The sequence below is a fragment of the Podarcis bocagei genome (assembly GCF_964188305.1).
Source record: "Podarcis bocagei genome assembly, chromosome: 3".
In the NCBI taxonomy this organism is placed as follows: Eukaryota; Metazoa; Chordata; class Lepidosauria; order Squamata; family Lacertidae; genus Podarcis; species Podarcis bocagei.
Genome location: NC_138127.1, coordinates 23,839,622 through 23,858,364, shown reverse-complemented (window position 1 = coordinate 23,858,364; position 18,743 = coordinate 23,839,622). Strand labels below are relative to the sequence as shown.

The 18,743-nt window shown below is 43.3% G+C and overlaps 1 protein-coding gene across 3 annotated transcripts in view; it reads right to left on the bottom strand.

Moving 5' to 3' along the window:
• Positions 1 to 18,743, bottom strand: part of KCNQ5 (potassium voltage-gated channel subfamily Q member 5) — a 261,710-nt gene that overhangs the window by 106,501 nt on the left and 136,466 nt on the right. The window contains exon 1 of one of the 3 annotated variants that reach the window (XM_081186920.1): positions 12,613 to 12,698. The exons of the other annotated variants lie outside the window; for them this stretch is intronic. Coding sequence (XP_081043046.1) covers positions 12,613 to 12,632 — 20 coding nt within the window. The 5' untranslated portion in view covers positions 12,633 to 12,698. Of the gene's footprint in view, positions 1 to 12,612; positions 12,699 to 18,743 lie in introns of those variants that run through there. 3 annotated transcript variants of the gene reach the window in all.

Here is an 18,743-nt window from a genome sequence, read left to right as displayed (position 1 = left end):
TATATATATATATATATATATATATATATATATAGTTACAGAGACCATCTCAGTAATGACTGCTGCAAAGGACCAAGTGAATGGATGAAAGTCCCAGTCCACCAAGATTGTGGTGACCAAATATAAGCACATTGTTATACATAAAAGCACAGCGTTAGAAATAAAGCAGTAAAAAGCAGCAGATAAAAAAACAACACAAAAGAAGCCAAAAAAGAGAGAACACTCAGTGGGACAAAGTCATTTTCATTGCCCATGAAGAAGGCCAAGCACAACTTTCGAGGCAAACACTTCAAAAATTTGAGCACCAGAATTGTGAGCACCGACTGTACCCCAGGTGATATGGAAGAGGGCCTCTGGAACAGAGCTTAGTTATTGGGCAAGTCCATAGATCACAGAATTGCAGAGTTGGACGCAACCTTGAGGATCATCTAGTCCATCTTCCATATGGAGCCATCAGGGATTGAACCTGCAACCTTGGTGTTCTTAGCACTACACTCTAACCAACTGAGCCACATGGGACAAGGTGATTCCAAAGGTACTCTGGCCCCAGGCTGTTCAGGGCCTTATAATTCTAAATGGGCACCTTGAAGTGAGCCCAGAATATTTTTTTTGGAGTGGAGTTGGTAAAATACTGGAGTATTGTGTCCCATTCTCCCACTTCCCTGCCGGAACATTATGAACCTATTAAAGTTTCCAGACTGTCTTCAAGACAAACCCACAAAGCTGTACATCTCTAGTAAGAAAAATAGTATATTAATTTTGATGTTGCAAAGTAATGGGAAGGAATTCAACATCACACAAAGGCATTTCTTCCATCAAAGCAAGCATTTTGGCTTGCCAGATGGAAGAGTCTCTCTGCTATGTGTTCCAGGGGGTCTTCCCTGCACAGCCAATTGTGGGGGGCATGGGGAAAGAAAGGGGGAAAAGCCCAGTTGCACAAGCAGAAGTCCTTGCACAGCGCTTCAGCTGATGGGACTCATAGGTTGAATCCCACCCATGTTGCGCTTTTTAAAAATGGCAATGAGAATGACAGAGGATACATTTCTTGTCAAAAGCAGCAGCTACTATAGTTTAAAAACATAATTTCAGAGATTCAAAACAATGTGCTTATTTAGTTTTTAAAACTGCATTTTTTAAAAACAACAACAACCCAATGATCTTTTTGTTACATTTCCCCAGTTGAAACTTCACACACACACAATTTCCACTATTATTTTGTAAGTGTCTTAATTAAGCTATATTTCTTACTGAAATGCCCCAATCAAAGCTTAAATCCATAATCAACCTTTATTTTATGTGTGAAGACCTGATGTACAATTTTCAAACTGCTTCTTATAAAATTATCCTAACATCTTCAGAAGAGTAACTCTTGAGCAAATGTCTTGAGATTCTATTGCAGGTAACAGGAGAACTGCACTCTTTGCCCACTGAACCTAACATGTGCAATTTGTTTTTGAGTACAGTGGTGCCTGGCAAGACGAAAAGAATCCGTTCTGTGATTCTCTTCGTCTAGCGGTTTTTTCGTCTTGCGAAGCAAGCCCATTGAAGGATTAGCGGATTAGCGCTATTAGCGGCTTATCTGCTGATCGGATCAGCTGATAAGCGGCTTAGAAAAAGGGGGGAGGGGAAAAAACCAGCAGGAACTCGCAAGACATTGTCGTCTTGCGAAGCAAGCCCATAGGAAATTCGTTTTGCGAAGCACCTCCAAAACGGAAAACTCTTTAGTCTAGCGAGTTTTCCGTCTTGCAAGTCATTCGTCTTGCGGGGCACCACTGTATAGTGGAAATGACCCTGAATCATTTTCAGTACCTAGTGACATTACAAACCACAGTATCTCCCTTAGCTTTTCATATACCATATATGCTGGGAACTTGTTGCAGCAAACCTCACTCTTTGAGAACATGTGCAGCTGGATTTATATAATACATAATTTGGGCTCCATATTCCAACCCCAACATGTGCAAGCCTCAGGAATATGAGCTTCCCAGACTGTATGCTTAAATTAAAACTATGTTCACATTTGCACCTTGAAATGCAGTGAGGTCATTCCCCCCCCCACTGCATTTCCAAGCCACACAAAAGTCACAATCATATGACACCACAATGGAACCGTGGCTTCCATTTCTGAATCAGATGGAAGCTGGTTTGAGGAAAAGCACCTCTAAGAGGAGTATTTCTCTAAAAGCTACAGATATGAAGATGGATTGTGCCTAATGTCATGTGAAGTAAAAGGTAAAGGGACCCCTGACCATTAGGTCCAGTCGTGGCCGACTCTGGGGTTGTGGCACTCATCTCGCTTTATTGGCCGAGGGAGCCGGCGTACAGCTTCCGGGTCATGTGGCCAGCATGACTAAGCCGCTTCTGGCAAACCAGAGCAGCACACGGAAACGCCGTTTACCTTCCCACCGGAGCGGTACCTATTTATCTACTTGCACTTTGATGTGCTTTTGAACTGCTAGGTTGGCAGGAGTAGGGACCGAGCAACGGGAGCTCACCCCGTCGCGGGGATTCGAACCGCAAACTTCTGATTGGCAAGTCCTAGTCTCTGTGGTTTAACCCACAGCGCAACCCGCGTCCCAATGTCATGTGAACCTGGCTTTAAAAAAGCCAGTGGTGGGAGCATGCTGGCACTGTAGTAAACAGCAATGTGAATGCTAGCACCAGAGGCCTCTGGTGGAAAGGGCCATAGCTTAGTCATAGTTGTAAAACATCATTTCAACCTATAAGATCTCAGGCTCAGTGTTTGGCATTTCCAGTTAAAGGATCTCAGACAGAGGGTGATGTGAAAGTCTTCTTCCTGGCACTTCTTGCATTGCTAGTCAAGGTAGATAGTGCTAGGGCTAGATGCTCCAAATAGTATGAGCTGGCATAAGGCAGCTACAAGTGTGCTCATTTGGATAGTATTCTGCACTTGTGGTATGGCGGAAGTAATCATATCACCTGAAAGAGCCACATAGCTGCAGCTTGTATTGTATGACTGCCGTAAAATGGGGCCTTGGTTTTTGGCAGCGTCCATAGCCTGAATCTTTCCAAATAATTGAAACAGTTAAGGAGTCAAGGCCAGCCCACATTTGACAGTGCTGTGTCTCTTGGTCACTCCCCAGTATAATCAAGAGATGGAGTGAAAGAGGTGTTTATGCAAAGTTATTAAAACATTTTGAATTAGGAGAAAATACTATTTGGTAGGTTCTGTAAACAGAATGAATCTCATAAATTACAGAGTTATGCAAAAGCAGTTTCACAGTAAGTAGCATTATAGGTTCTAAAATTAAATGCAAATACAACATATTCTGGGCTGGGGAGAGAATGCAAAGTTAGAGGAGTTATTCTTTTTTAAAAAAATAAATGGGGCAGAACATGTTTAGGGCCTGCTTTAATGATCTCCCGATTTTTCTAAGACAGCTAAGTCTTGGCCTCTGTGGTGTGCCAGCTAATTTCATTACTGGAAATGGTAATTACTACATGCTGTTAGTATGAGTGCAGGAACATTAAATGTCTTTTCTTCAGTTATTTATAAATATAAGGTGTTTATTTCCCCCTATAAATCATTATCATTACTCCTTCTCCGCTAGTCCAATAATGCCTATTGTTGCAATATCTAAATCTGCTTTGAGAGCCCTTTTGGCTAAAGTTATGAATGCCTTTAGCATAAGGAATAAATGTCTTAAATAAATGTCTTAAATAAATGAAAATAAATAGTTTATTTGAAACTGAAATCTGACACACAAGGCAGACTCGATAAACACTATTTGTTTTGTGTTTTGTTTGTTTAGAGAGTATAACAAAGCCAGCAGAATTATACTTACAACACTGAATAGTGTTTTACTCTACAGACATATCATTTATTATCTGATGTACTTAGAAATTCCTCCTATATGTTCTTTCCCCTACAGTCCTTTAGACCCACTGAAGATTATCAGTTAAATCCTCAGTTGTAAGATGATCTTATCTTGCACATCCTGACAGAGGACTACAAAGACTGATTCTATCAGCCCCCTCTCTTTAAAAATACCAGACCGTGAAGAGCTTAGATGGTTTCCCTACCCCCACCCCAATACAAGGCAAAAGAATTATTTTGAAGGTTGCATTGGAAACAGCAGCAGAAAAACATTTTGCATTTAAGTTCTATAGAGCATAATTTGTATGGAGTACAATTCATGCCCAAATCAAATTACCAACAGAAAAGGGCTAATAATCCTATATGCAATCTATATCCATTCATGGATAGTTTGTCACTGATTTCAATATATTTGGCAACTTATAATTCATTCTATTACATAACCGTAATATTCCGTACTTGTTTGCTTCCTCCTTCAATCTGACGACTAACTGTGACTAAAGGGCTGGTGATTATTACTGGAATATGAACTGAATGAAGGACAGCATACAAATGTTTTAAATAAAATACACATGTACCAACTGACACAGAAGGTATAGCCAATCCCTCCTTCCTGTGCAACTGACAGAACGCTGCCTAAGGACTCAGCTACACAGCTAAAAATAAAATGTTTTAAATGTGTTGTAAAGTGCAATATACAGTGGCACCTCTGGTTATGAACTTAATTTGTTCCCGAGGTCTGTTCTTAAGCTGAAACCATTCTTATCCTGAGGCACACTTTCACTAATGGGGCCTCCTGTTCGCATCCTGGGGCGAAGTTCACAACCAGGAGCAGCTACTTCCAGGTTAGCGCAGCTCGTAACCAGAAGTGTTCGTAACCAGTGGTACCACTGTACAAATATGACACTAGATGGCTATGCAAAATTCAATGTATTTTTCAAAATGCTTTTTTCCCCACAGCGTTTTTTTTATATGTGTGTAGATTCCACCTAACTACATCAGGGATGGAAAAACATTGGCCCTCCAGATATTATTGTACTACTATTTGGAACAAACTTTTTGGGAAGCTAGGATGTGTTCTGCAATTGCTTCCCTGTTCCAAGTGGTTAATGTGTTTTAAAATGTCCTCAAGCAGTCGTTGGCAATTTGTATTTCTTTTTTTCCTTTTTTCCTTTGTTGGGGGTGGGTGGGTGGGATGGATATTTGGTTGGGGATTAAGTTTAGTATAATTGTTCTGTTTTTGTTTTCTGTTGTTTTATTGGTTGTGTATAGTTTGTGTTTTGTTTTTAAGGGGCGGGATCAGGGCTGCCTGGGAGTGGGGCCCCAGCTAACATGATGGCTGGGACAAGTTCCACAGGGGGGGAAGCACTGGGACATCCGATCTCGGTGATCATGGGCAGGAGAAGGAGTTACGCTAAGACCAGACCATGTCATTACCGAGGAGGCAGGTTTAGTCGTTGTTTGAAGACTATCCCTGCCTCCGGGTCTGGCCTTGACTGGATGGATACTGGAATCAACAGGGGAAACCCACATGACCTGAAGGCGTTGCTGTGTAATGCCAGGTCAATGGTGAATAAAACCACTGCCATCCACGACCTGATTGTGGATGGAGGATTCGACCTGGCATGTGTGACAGAGAACTGGTTGGAGGAAGCAGATGGGCCCGTCCTTGCTGCTGCTTGCCCACCAGGTTTCTTTTACGCACAGCAACCCAGGTCATGTGGGCGGGGAGGGGGGGTTGCAGTGTTTTTAGGAAGTCATTAGTTTGCATCAGGCGTCCTACTGGGAAGACCCAGTTTTCTGAGTGCATGTTCTGAAAGTTGGGCAATAGGGGCAGTACAGGATTCCTTTTGGTGTACCGACCTCCCCGCTGCACCAAGGATTCCCTGTCTGAGCTGCTTCAGGTCGTGGCGGATGTTCTCCTGGAGACACCTAGTTTGGTTGTCCTAGGGGATTTTAACATCCACGCCGACACGACCTTACAAGGGGCCGCTCGGGACTTCGTGGAAAGCATGGCCTCCATGGGGCTGTCCCTGAATAAGTTGGGCCCAACTCATAGTCATGGACATGCCTTAGACCTGGTATTCACCTCTAGGGACGTGGGTGATCTGACACTAAGTAAAAGTGAAACCAAAGAAGTGCCATGGTCAGATCACTTCCTGGTGCAACTGGACTTCTCCACGACCCTTCCCCTCTGCAGGGAGGTGGGACCAATTCGGATGGTCCGCCCCCGCCACTTAATGGATCCAAATGGTTTCTAGAGAGTGGTAGGGGATGCTTTATCCCATGTTGATGGCCTTTCAGCTGATTCCCTGGTGCCTCAGGGTTCTGTCCTCTCCCCCATGCTTTTTAATATCTATATGAAGCCACTGGGAGAGATCATCAGGGGGTTTGGACTGGGTGTCCATCGATATGCAGATGACACCCAGCTCTACCTCTCTTTCAAATTAGAACCAGTGAAGGCGGTGAAGGTCCTGTGTGAGTGCCTGGAGGCGGTTGGAGGATGGATGGTGGCTAATGGATTGAAGTTGAATCCTGACAAGACAGAAGTACTGTTTTGGGGGGACAGGGGGCGGGCTGGTGTGGAGGACTCCCTGGTTCTCAATAGGGTAACTGTGCCCCTGAAGGACCAGGTGCGTAGCCTGGGAGTCATTTTGGATTCACAGCTGTCCATGAAGGCGCAGGTTAATTCTGTATCCAGGGCAGCTGTCTACCAACTCCACCTGGTACGCAGGCTGAGACCCTACCTGCCCGCGGACTGTCTCGCCAGAGTGGTGCATGCTCTAGTTATCTCCTGCTTGGACTACTGCAATGCGCTCTACGTGGGGCTACCTTTGAAGGTGACCTGGAAACTACAGCTAATCCAGAATGCGGCAGCTAGACTGGTGACTGGGGGCGGCCTCCGAGACCACATAACACGGGTCTTGAAAGACCTACATTGGCTCCCAGTACGTTTCCGAGCACAATTCAAAGTGTTGGTGTTGACCTTTAAAGCCCTAAACTGCCTCGGCCCAGTATACCTGAAGGAGCGTCTCCACCCCCATCGTTCTGCCCAGACGCTGAGGTCCAGCGCCGAGGGCCTTCTGGCGGTTCCCTCATTGCGAGAAGCATCTGATGGGAGGGTGTTCCACAGGGCGGGTGCCACTACTGAGAAGCAAACCAGGCAGAGGGCCTTCTCAGTAGTGGCACCCGCCCTGTGGAACACCCTCCCATCAGATGTCAAAACGATAAACAACTACCTGACATTCAGAAGACATCTTAAGGCAGCCCTGTTCAGGGAAGTTTTTAATGTATGATATTTTAGTGTTTCTTGGTTTCTATGGAAGCCGCCCAGAGTGGCTGGGGAAACCCAGCCAGATGGGCGGGGTACAAATAATAAATTATATTATTATTATTATTATTATTATTATTATTATTATTATTATTATTACTACTACTACTACTACTATTTCTTTATTAAATTTGTATACCACCCTATACCCATAGATCTCAGGGCGGACTACAACTCCCATCATCCCAACTATTGCCTATTGCTGGCTGGGATTGATGGGAACTGGAGTAAACAACATGTGGAGAGAGTCACAGGTTCAAACTAGGCATGGTGCGAGGGATCTATGATAAGGATATCTTGTTATATTTCATTTCATTTTAGTAAGTAATGCTTTGAAGACTGAGGAAATGGTGTCAGGGGAGGTGTTTGCACCTCTACGATGGGGGTGGGAGTAAACGCAGGTATACTATCTGCAAGTTTTCCACATAATAATAATAATAATAATAATAATAATAATAATAATAATAATAATAAATTTTATTTATATCCCGCCCTCCCCAGCCGAAGCCGGGCTCAGGGCGGCTAACAACACTAAAATAGTGCCACATTATAAAAACATCATAAGAATTAATTAAAATCAAAATTGATGGCAACCATAAACTAAAGTATTGTAAAGATTGCCAAAGGAGGGAGTCAGGCTGTGCCCTAACCAAAGGCCTGGTGGAACAGCTCTGTCTTGCAGGCCCTGCGGAAGGATGTCAAGTCCTGCAGGGCCCTTGTCTCTTGTGACAGAGCGTTCCACCAGGTTGGAGCCGCAGCCGAAAAAGCCCTGGCTCTAGTTGAGGCCAGCCTAACCTCTCTGTGGCCTGGGACCTTCAAGATGTTTTTATTTGAGGACCGTAAGTTCCTCTGTGGGGCATACCAGGAGAGGCGGTCCCGTAGATACGAGGGTCCTAAGCCGTGTAGGGCTTTGAAGGTTAAAACCAGCACCTTAAACCTGATCCTGTACTCCACCGGGAGCCAGTGCAGCTGGTATAGCACCGGGTGAATGTGATCCCGCAGCGAAGACCCCGTAAGGAGTCTCGCTGCGGCATTCTGCACCCGCTGGAGTTTCTGGGTCAGTCTCAAGGGCAGCCCCACGTAGAGCGAGTTACAATAATCCAGTCTGGAGGTGACCGTCGCATGGATCACAGTGGCTAGGTCAGGGCGAGAGAGGTAAGGAGCCAACTGCTTAGCTTGGCGGAGATGAAAAAATGCCGCCTTTGTTATAGCTGCAATCTGCGCCTCCATGGAGAGGGAGGTATCGAAGATTACACCCAAACTCTTAACGGACGGTGCTGGCACTAATTGCACCCCCGCAAGAGATGGGAGTTGCCCCCTCAATCCCATATCGTCCCGTCCCAGCCAGAGGACCTCTGTCTTCGAAGGATTTAACTTCAACCGGCTCCCACGTAACCATCCAGCCACAGCTTCCTAGCATCTGATCAGTGTGTCTGGGGCCGAGTCAGGATGGCCATCCATCAACAGATAGAGTTGGGTGTCATCAGCATACTGATGGCAGCCCAGCCCAAAACTCCGGACAAGCTGGGCGAGGGGGCGCATAAAGATGTTAAAAAGCATCGGGGAGAGAATCGCACCCTGAGGCACTCCACACACCAAGGAGTGGCGGGATGACAGTTCCCCCCCAAGCGCCACCCTCTGTCCCCGACCAGAGAGAAACGAGCGCAGCCATTGAAGGACTGCGCCCTGGATCCCCACGTCGGCGAGGCGGTGGTCCAGAAGTTCGTGATCGACCATGTCGAAAGCTGCTGACAGATCTAGAAGAATCAGCAGCCCCGACCCGCCTCGGTCCAGCTGTCTACGAAGATCATCTGTTAGGGCGACCAGAGCCGTTTCAGTCCCATGACCAGCGCGGAAGCCGGACTGGAATGGATCCAGAGCCGATGTTTCATCCAGAAACCTACCAAGCTGTTCAACAACCGCTCTCTCAATCACCTTACCCAGGAATGGAAGATTCGAAACTGGGCGGTAATTGGATAGATCTAAGGGATCTAATGATGTTTTCTTTAAGAGCGGACGCACCACTGCCTCCTTCAGTTCCCCTGGGAATGTCCCGGTGCCAAGGGACAAATTGATGATATCCCCCAGGGGGGCCCGCACCTCGTCTGGACACGCTCTAATCAGCCAAGACGGGCACGGGTCGAGAGGACAAGTGGTGGGTTTTCCAGCTCGGAGGAATCTGTCCACATCGGCTGGGGATATCCGGTCAAAGTGGTCCAATACTGGACCCGAGGACAGTCGAGGGGCCTCCAGTTCCTTTATTGTATCCAAATTGGCAGGGAGGTCATGGCGGAGCGACAGGACCTTCTCCGCAAAAAAGCTCGCAAATGCCTCACAGCTGTGTGTCGAATTGTTATTTAAATTTGGCTGTCCTTCGAGGGACGTTAAAGACCGAATTATACTAAATAATTGTGCCGGGCGAGAGCTAGCGGATGCAATGGAGGCCGAGAAGTAGGACTTCTTAGCGGCCTTCACTGCCATCTCGTAGGTTTTCATAAAAACCCTATAAGATGTTCTTGAGGCTCCGTCACGGGCACCCCGCCATACTCGCTTTAGCCGTCTGAGGTCCCGCTTCATTTTCCGGAGCTCCTCAGTAAACCAGGGAGCCCGGTTTCTGCGGGGTCGCAGAGGGCGCTTAGGTGCAATCTCATTGATGGCTGCCAGGAGCTGGGTATTCCAGCCCTCAACAAGCTCAGTCAATGAGTCGCCAGGGGGAGAAAGGTCCCGCAAGGCTTGACGGAATCTATCAGGGTCCATCAGCCTCCGCGGGCGAGCCCAAATCGGCTCACCACCTAAGCAGGGTGGGGGTGGAACATCAATCCTGGCTTTCAGAGCGTAGTGATCAGACCATGGCACCTTCATCGAAGGAAACATGATCACATCTATACCGACGCCAAAGATCAGATCCAGCGTGTGGCCTGCTTGATGTGTGGGGCCCGAAACAAACTGGGAGAGCCCTAGTGTTGCCATGGAAGACACCAGGTCCAGAGCCTGTGAGGAGGGAGTGGCATCGGCATGGATGTTGAAGTCCCCCAATACCAATAGGTTAGGGAACTCCAAGGCCCAGCCGGCCACCGCCTCCAGCAGGCCTGACAGGGTGGCTGCTGGTGCGCTAGGTGGCCGGTACACCAGCCAGACAGCCAAGCTCACCTCGGAGCCCCACACTAGGCCAACACATTCAATGCCGGGGATCGATGGCGGTGGTAGAGCCCTGAAAGAACAATCTTCCCGGATTAATAGTGCCACCCCTCCCCCCCGGCCCACAGTCCGTGACTGGTGGAGGACGGAAAAACCCGGGGGCGCCATCTCTCGTAAGGTGACAGTATCCCCTTCACGCACCCAGGTCTCCGTCACACAAGCCAGGTCGACCCCCTGCGAGATGATGAAATCTCGCAGGGTGGCGGTTTTGTTGCCTATAGACCTGGCATTGCACAACACCAGTGACGGAGGTGAGTAATCCTTGCTCACCCTACCCTCGTCTCTCGGGATGGGGCGCAGATTGGAAGGGGTACGAGCATATCCGTATCTCGATCCCCTTCGCCTATGACATCTGCCCCCCCATGAAGATAAAAGCAGCACAGGGATGATTTACGCTGGGGAAGCAGCACAGGGGAAATGGTAAGGGTTAAGTTGCCCCAGAGGGTCTTCTAATTATATATAGAAAGGAAAATGCATGAGATTTTCACTAGCAGTTGGTGCAAATGCCAGCACCGCTTCTCCACCAGAAGTGGAGGTGGCGGGGCACCCATTGGGGTGGCACCTCAGGGGCTTCTGCCTGAGGCAACTGCTTTATTTTGCTTCACGGGTGGGCCAGTGCTGACAGTAGCCATGACCAAAGAAGCAGAAATGAAGCCTATAAAATCAAGAAACCATATGCAAGCAAATGTAAACATGAGCTGTGTAAGTGCAATTGAGCTAACACAATATGTAATTAATAATCCTGAAAACTGAGTATTAGCAGTGGGATACTGAGAAATTGAAAATAGACCTTCCATGAAGGCAGAGAATAGCTCTTCTATTAAGTTTTCCTTTCCCCCCAGCATCTTTCTGAGCCCCTACAAAATCTTTTTCATTTCATTGTCTAAATGAAGGCCATGCCTTTTACGATTAGTAGTTTAATACAGGAAGAGATGTTAATCTTCGGCTGATTCTATTAATGTAATTTATGTAGCGGTTTTCTAATAATGTGATGTTAAGCAGAGCACACCAAACGTATTTATGTCTTTTCTAAGGATTTCCTTTGTGGTGGAAATGCAGAAGTATCTTGCATCCACAATCCATATTCATTCTCTCTGTGTGTGTGTACACACTGTGTGTCACACTCTCTACAGTATGTGACACACTGTTCTTTTTGTCTTCTATTATAAGTAATTTAAAATTTGCCAGATTGCCTACAGTTGGATGTCCAAAACTCCCACTAATTTCAGTGGGAGTTGAAATAACATTTCTTAGGGCTAGAATTTGACCTCATTATGGACAGAGATTTGGACGATTACAGCACAATTCAAGCCAAGTCCATCACTTAAATTTCTATCAACTCAATTTTTTGAAAATACAGATAAGAAGTGGGGTTGCAAACTTTAATGCATTAATCAGCGTAATTAATCAACTACAAGCTTTAATTTTAGTTCAAAATTGCTACTCCCACATCATGTTTGAGCTCCCTTCCCTGAACATCAAACTCGGTCAAACAGAAGACATTTTTTTTTCTTTTAGTTTTATCCAAAGCTAGGAGACATTTCCCCCTACCTAATGTGAAAACTACAGTGGGTCAACAAATCAATAGGCAGCACTTTAAATAGTATGTATATGAAAATACAAAAACGTTTTGAATATTCAGTCTTCAATCATATAAACACTTACTTTTCAGTTCCACCGAACCATGAGGCATGTCTGAATTCAGTTCTTCAGATGCCCAGTTGAAAAAGAATCTTAGGTACCACAGTTAAGAAAGGCTCCTATAATACCCTTGGACAGCTACGGTCATCAGTCATAGTAGACTGGGCTACTTGAGCCAATGATCCAATTCAGTATAAGACAGTTACATATATAATCAGCACTCATTTAAGAACTAACATCATGAGACAACAAGCTCTGAATCTTGATTATACAATCAACTCCATTGTTTACATACATGAACTAAGGACTGATTTCACATGGTATTATAATTGCACATGGTAATATGTTTGCATATTAGGTGATAGAGGCCCGATCGGTTCATTTTTGGGCAATTCATTAAATTACTCATGCAAATTTGCCCAAATTAAACTTAGAAAAATCCCCTCCTTCACTGGCTCTTAGCAAAGGAATAATTCGCAAAGCAAGCAAGCAGAGCATTTCATTCACAGCGAGAATAAAAATGCCTCTTGAATCAGTATTAATCTTGTCTCTAAAGCGCTTCCCTACAGGGTGATTTTAAATAATGTCAACAGAAGCCTCTTACCTAATGCCATCTGAGTTCATAAGGGAATTGTTAGAGACAAGAAGTGAATACTGTAGATGAAAAGTTTTTCTTCCTCACTCTAATATTTCTACATTCCACAGTTGCCATGACAATCACAAGAGAAAGGGAATTCTGTGTTTACATTCCATTGTAACTAAACTTTTTCCAGAGTAGGAGCAGCTTTCAGTCCTTCATAATAATAAACTTTGCCTTTTATTTTCAAAATTGTACTCCTGCCCCATTATTAGGTTCTTTCTTGCTTGAACTGCAAATAAATTCCACATCTACTATATAGGAATATTGCCCTGGGGAACTTGTCTCACCTCTGTTTTAAATTGGAAAACTATATTTCAGCATTCCAAATACGCGTATTTACTTTCTTGACTTTTGGGATGCATTTCCCAAATTTTGCAAAGTAGTAGGTATGGTACAGAATCCAACTTGTTTCAAAACATAGAAACTAGGCAAGTACAAATGATTCTTGATGCTGACAACCCTGGAGCGTAATTATTAGAGTGTTACCAAAAGCAATTACATTGTTGCTAGGTTGAAAAGATAATTGATAGCATGACTAATAGAGAAACAGGTGATCCAATGCTAAAAACCAAAAAAGGCAAAACCAAAATTATCTCTTCCTCTAGATCTAGCAGAAACAATCTGATTCTTTTCACATAGCATAAGCTCTGTAATAATGTCCCAAATTACTGTCATGTATTATTCACACATACACTTTCATTCTGGTCTTTTCTCTTTAACTATTAAACAAAGAAACCAATTTCCCAGTATCCCGATTGAATCTATTTTCAGCAATGAACCATCACCATAAAAATTAGAAAATGAAACTCTACTAAAGCATATAAAATGGGAAGTAGTCTGTCCCGTCTAGTTATTTAAAAAAAATGCTGATTTGATGGCCATCTTCAGGTTCAACTCAAAGCCACAACGAAGAGTCTTAAAGGCAAACAAATTTATGATGGCATAATTTTTTTTGTAGATCAGACTACACTTTATCAGATATATCTAACGAAGTGGACTCTGTCCATGCAATTTATCCCATAATAAATTTGTTCGTCTTTCTCAATATGAACAGGAGTCTAGTGGCCCCTTAATGACCAACATGGTTACCTCTCTTGAAACTCAAACCCAGGGCACATATTTGCTGAGGCCGCTATCGGGAAGTGTGGAAGCTGTAGCCCTGTTCGTATATTGTGTAAGATCTTTCCAAACCTCTCAAAAGGCTTCTGGCTTAGTCCTACCAGACAAGAGTTTTGCACACCACACAAGCTTTTCCCGTATAGCTATACTCCAGACGTTACGCCACCATTTCCAGTGCCAGTTTCCTCTAATGTTTTCCACCTCTGAACCATGGTTGTACGTGCTGCCACTAATAAAAGAATTAATAATGTCTTCAATTTCATTTCCTCATTTCTACTATCAAATATAGCGCCAGTTGAGGTGTAGCTTGAACAGGTTCTCCAAGAATATTCCTCATTTCAATAAAAAAAATTGGACCATAATGCCTGTGCCTAAAGGTACTCCCACCACATATGAAAATACGTTCCTATTTTCACATCCTCTTTCACAACTGGAAGATTGATTGGGGTTGATGCAGGGAAGTTGAACCAGTGTATAATGCCATCTGTAATTTATTTTTAATGCAAGCTCCCTTGTTTTGGCCAATATTGATATGTTTAACTATTTCCCCTCCAGACCCTTTCCCATTTATCCTCCACAATATTCTCCTGCAAGTCTGTTTCCCATATACGCTTCAAGCTATTTAGATTTCCAAATTCCATGTTTACTAAGCCCCTGACACAAATCTTTTGCTGTTGGGCCCAGGTTAAAAAACAATAGCAACGTTTTCCACTTGTGTAAATTCACACGTTGCTTGGGTCTTAATCACAGGATCATGCAAAACTTTCCAAATATGGTATACCTTAACCCACTCTATATTCAGATCTTGGATTGCCAATTGTAACTGTTAACACATGATTGGTCTGTCATTAGGATAAAAGTCCAGTAAGCGATAATAACCCTTGGGACATAACTTAAGGAGGGCTCTCTGTATTGATGAGTCATTAGCAGAGTAACTGGAGAGTAGACAGGGATATCTTTTTCTGCCATTTCCCCAAATTGCCAACAAAAATACGGTGAAGGAGTTATCATTTTTATTTTTTTATTGTAATGTCGCCACTGACACTAGACCATAAATAAGTGGGACCCCAGTGTGGTTAGAATAAGTTTCCATCACACATACCGAATGCATACGAAACAGCTGAAATTAAGATAATGAGTTGGGAAACCCTCATTCCCCCACATTACCCACATTCTGAAATAAGCTGTATCTACCCAATAAAATGACGTGGGTGGCGCTGTGGTCTAAACCACAGAGCCTAGGGCTTGCCGATCAGAAGGTCGGTGGTTCGAATCCCTGCGACGGGGTGAGCTCCCGTTGTTCGGTCCCTGCTCCTGCCAACCTAGCAGTTCGAAAGCATGTCAAAGTGCAAGTAGATAAATTGGTACCACTCCGGCGGGAAGGTAAACGGCGTTTCCGTGCGCTGCTCTGGTTTGCCAGAAGCAACATAGTCATGCTGACCACATGACCCGGAAGCTGTACGCTGGCTCCCTCGGCTAGTAAAGTGAGATGAGCGCCGCAACCCCAGAGTTGGCCACAACTGGACCTAATGGTCAGGGGTCCCTTTACCTTTACCCAATAAAGTATCTATTTTATTTTTTTCTGAAGTAGCAAAAATAGCCTTCTATCTATCTACCTACCTACCTACCATCTACACACACACACAGACACACAGACACCTAAGGTACAGTAAACCTGCAACTTACATAGGGTATTTGTTCCCAGCCACTATTTGTGCCACTGGAATGCATGCAAGTTGGTTCCATCTCCGCCTGCTTTCGGTGCAGAAAACAGCATGCATGTCAGCAGTTGTGCGCATGCTGGTTGTGTGTGAGTGGGGAGGTGCCTGTATAGTCAAAATGCATTGGGTGCAATGACGGATGGGATTACCAAAGTCTTTTCCCCAGACACCCTCCCCCTTTCTTTCTTTTTTCTTCTTTTTTTTGCCGATTCACAAATCTGAATGTGCACAAGTTAAAAGTGCATAAATTTTAGGCTTACTGTACTTTTAAATCTTATCTTCCTATATCTCCTCAAAGTGCTCCAAAGATTCATTCCCTTCTATTTCAGTTCTGTCAACTAAAAGATGCTTAAAACAATTAGCAAAATAATTCAAAGTTTATTCACAACCAGCTGTACCGCTAGTAAGTGTGGCTTGTTCACAAAACCTTACTTTAATCTGAAGATTCACTTTAATTTAAAAGCATCCATATCACACAAAATCTGAATCACATTGCTTATTTCTCTCTGTCTAGAAAGTTGTATGCCATAGCACTAAAGTGAACTCCAAACATAGGCAGACAAAATTGCCCAGCTAACTTAATGACTAACATGAAGGCTGGGCTTAAAAAAAATGCTGTATAGTATATGCTATAAAAATTCAGGTTAGTTGTATATACAAGTGATGATTTTGTGCTAAAACAGAATTGTAAATGCAAATGTTCTAGCAAAGCGTATTATTTTATGTGTCGTTTTTCTTGGGCTACTACTGTATCTTTAGTTATTCACTTAATATTGTTGAGAAAATGAGGAATAAATCTGAATCATACCACTTTACATATTAAATGAACTCTTTTGGAGAAGTGCCCATGCTTAATCTGAATGCTTAGAATAGTAGTGTAAGACCTAAATAAAAAAAATAGTTGGGCCACTTACTGTTCTGCCATCTTTTATTCTCTGACAACCACAAAGGGCAATTGCCTCCAAGTCCTTGTGGGAAATCTTCAAGTCTGCCTAATTAAGTCTAATGCCACAATTACCAATGATCACAACCTTTGTGCTCAAGCATTCATCACAGCTAAACTGCATTGTCACAAATGGCTCTCCCCAGGTTCTCTGTATTAAGTTTGCATTCAGGGGCATACACAACTGCTTATCAAAGCATGTTGGAAATGAGAGAAATAAAAGATGGAGTCCCATAAGTAATGAGCGTGTGTTGTTTCACTGGGTCAGAATGAAGTTTCAACTAGACTAGCATTATGTTTCCAACAATGCAGAGAGGACTGGTCAAACATAATAGCTAAGAATGTTTTGGATAAGCTGCAACAGCCTGGCTTTATCCCAATCTGCCACTGCTGGAGACTGAACACCACCATCTTTGAACATTTCTCTTAAGATTAAATGACTCCCTTAAAAAAAATAAGCTACATGGTGACTTTGCACTATTTCTGATCACACAAGGCAGGGCACTCAATTTTTCCTTATCCCCCCTCCCCACGCCCCTGAAAAGTTGCTCCTGAGGGTTAGGGGGCTCCAGAATAGAATGAGCAATGGCACAGATGGCTGCAGCAGGCAGGAGCAAAAGTTTAGTGTCCCGCCTTATGAGAGCAGAAGCACTTTCCGCTAGTGCAGTTGGCTCCCAAACCCTGCTTGCCATGAAGCACTTGAAAATTTCTCAAGGTCTTTGCAAACCATTTAATATTTTTTCTGTTTGTTGTAGCAAGTGTTGTGGGCTGTGCTAGATACAGTGTAATCTTTAACCACATTTTTTCAGACATACTGCAGATCACAGGGTGAGAAAGCCTGAGCTAGGTCATTGCCACCACTGGATACATGCCAATGTGCATCATCTTTAAAGGTCATTATGCTAGTTGACTATAATAATACCCTGCACTGATGAAGCATGTGGTGTGGGAAGAACTTTTCTCTCTCTCTTGGATCAACTGACACTCCAGACTCTAGCCACCTTGGATTAACCTAGCACCTCAGACTATTTCTACAACACAATGTAAAAACATCCAAAAATATAATTTCATTCACGTCTCAAATTTAATTTAGAAGATGCAAGAGAAAAGCATATCAAATAAGATAACAATGTGCATAGTCAGTAAAATTTTGACTTAACACAACTCCTTAAACTCCTTCAAGGGTGAACTTCACAACTGGTTTTGTGATTATATATATATATATATATATATATATATATATATATATATGGAAAATTTCTCTGTTGTTCATATTCTTGATCATATTACTTGTCCTTTTCTGTATCTTCCAACTCTATAGCATCCTTTTTCCTTTTTTTTTTTTAAAAAGGAGTTTGTTGGAACTTCACACAATATTCCATATGTGAACATACTACAGATTTATATCATGGGTTGAATCCCAAGGTGCATTCTGTGTATGGAAGTCTTCTTTTATTCACAGTAGATTTCATGTTAAGGTGCTGTGTGAGAAAAGTAAAAAGATTTTATTGAGCTTGTGTAAGAGCTTGTGTTTGTAGAACAATGCTAATGGATCTCCCCCCCCCCCCATTTGTGTTGTTCTTTTGGATCCAATTACTGGATTTATCTGGTATAGCTGACATGCAGGGCGAAAGATGGGTAACCTGGTTGTCACATAATTGCAATATTCAGCTCAATGATCATGAACCAGCTAGAAAGGGCTAGAAAGGCAGATTAAACTCCATGATCAAAGGCAGAGTATTATTATACACATCAGTCCACTAAACGCATACAAGTCTAGCCTGAATCTCTTGACGTTTTCTGTAAAATTATTTCAGTGGTTACAGTTAGAAAAGGTCTCCCACATTTTGTGTCTGCAAGTGAACAAATGGTTAAAAACAACTGAGAGTCTTGTCACATCTTAAAAGCTAAGTAATTTATTATCGGATAAGTTTTTGTGGACTACAGTCCACTTCATCAGATGCAGGAAAGCTAATGCCATAATAAAGCTGTTAGCCTTTAAAGTGCCACAATACTCTGTTATTTTTGGTACAGCAGACTAAGACAGCTACACTACTGAAATATGTTTAAAAAGCCATTGTTTGCTTAAAGGATACCTTCATATTGAACCGTCTTTTAAAATCAGGATCCCTATTATTCTTAGTCTTTGCAAAATGTCAAAAGCTAATTCCTTACTTCAGTTTTGTACCATTCTGTGACATTTCACTCTCGTTGGATAAACTATAGTGTCAAAATGTAACAAGGTTGTGTCAAAATAAATCTTGCATGTCAAGCAACAATCAGAAAACAGGGTATAAGGAAGCTGATAAAAA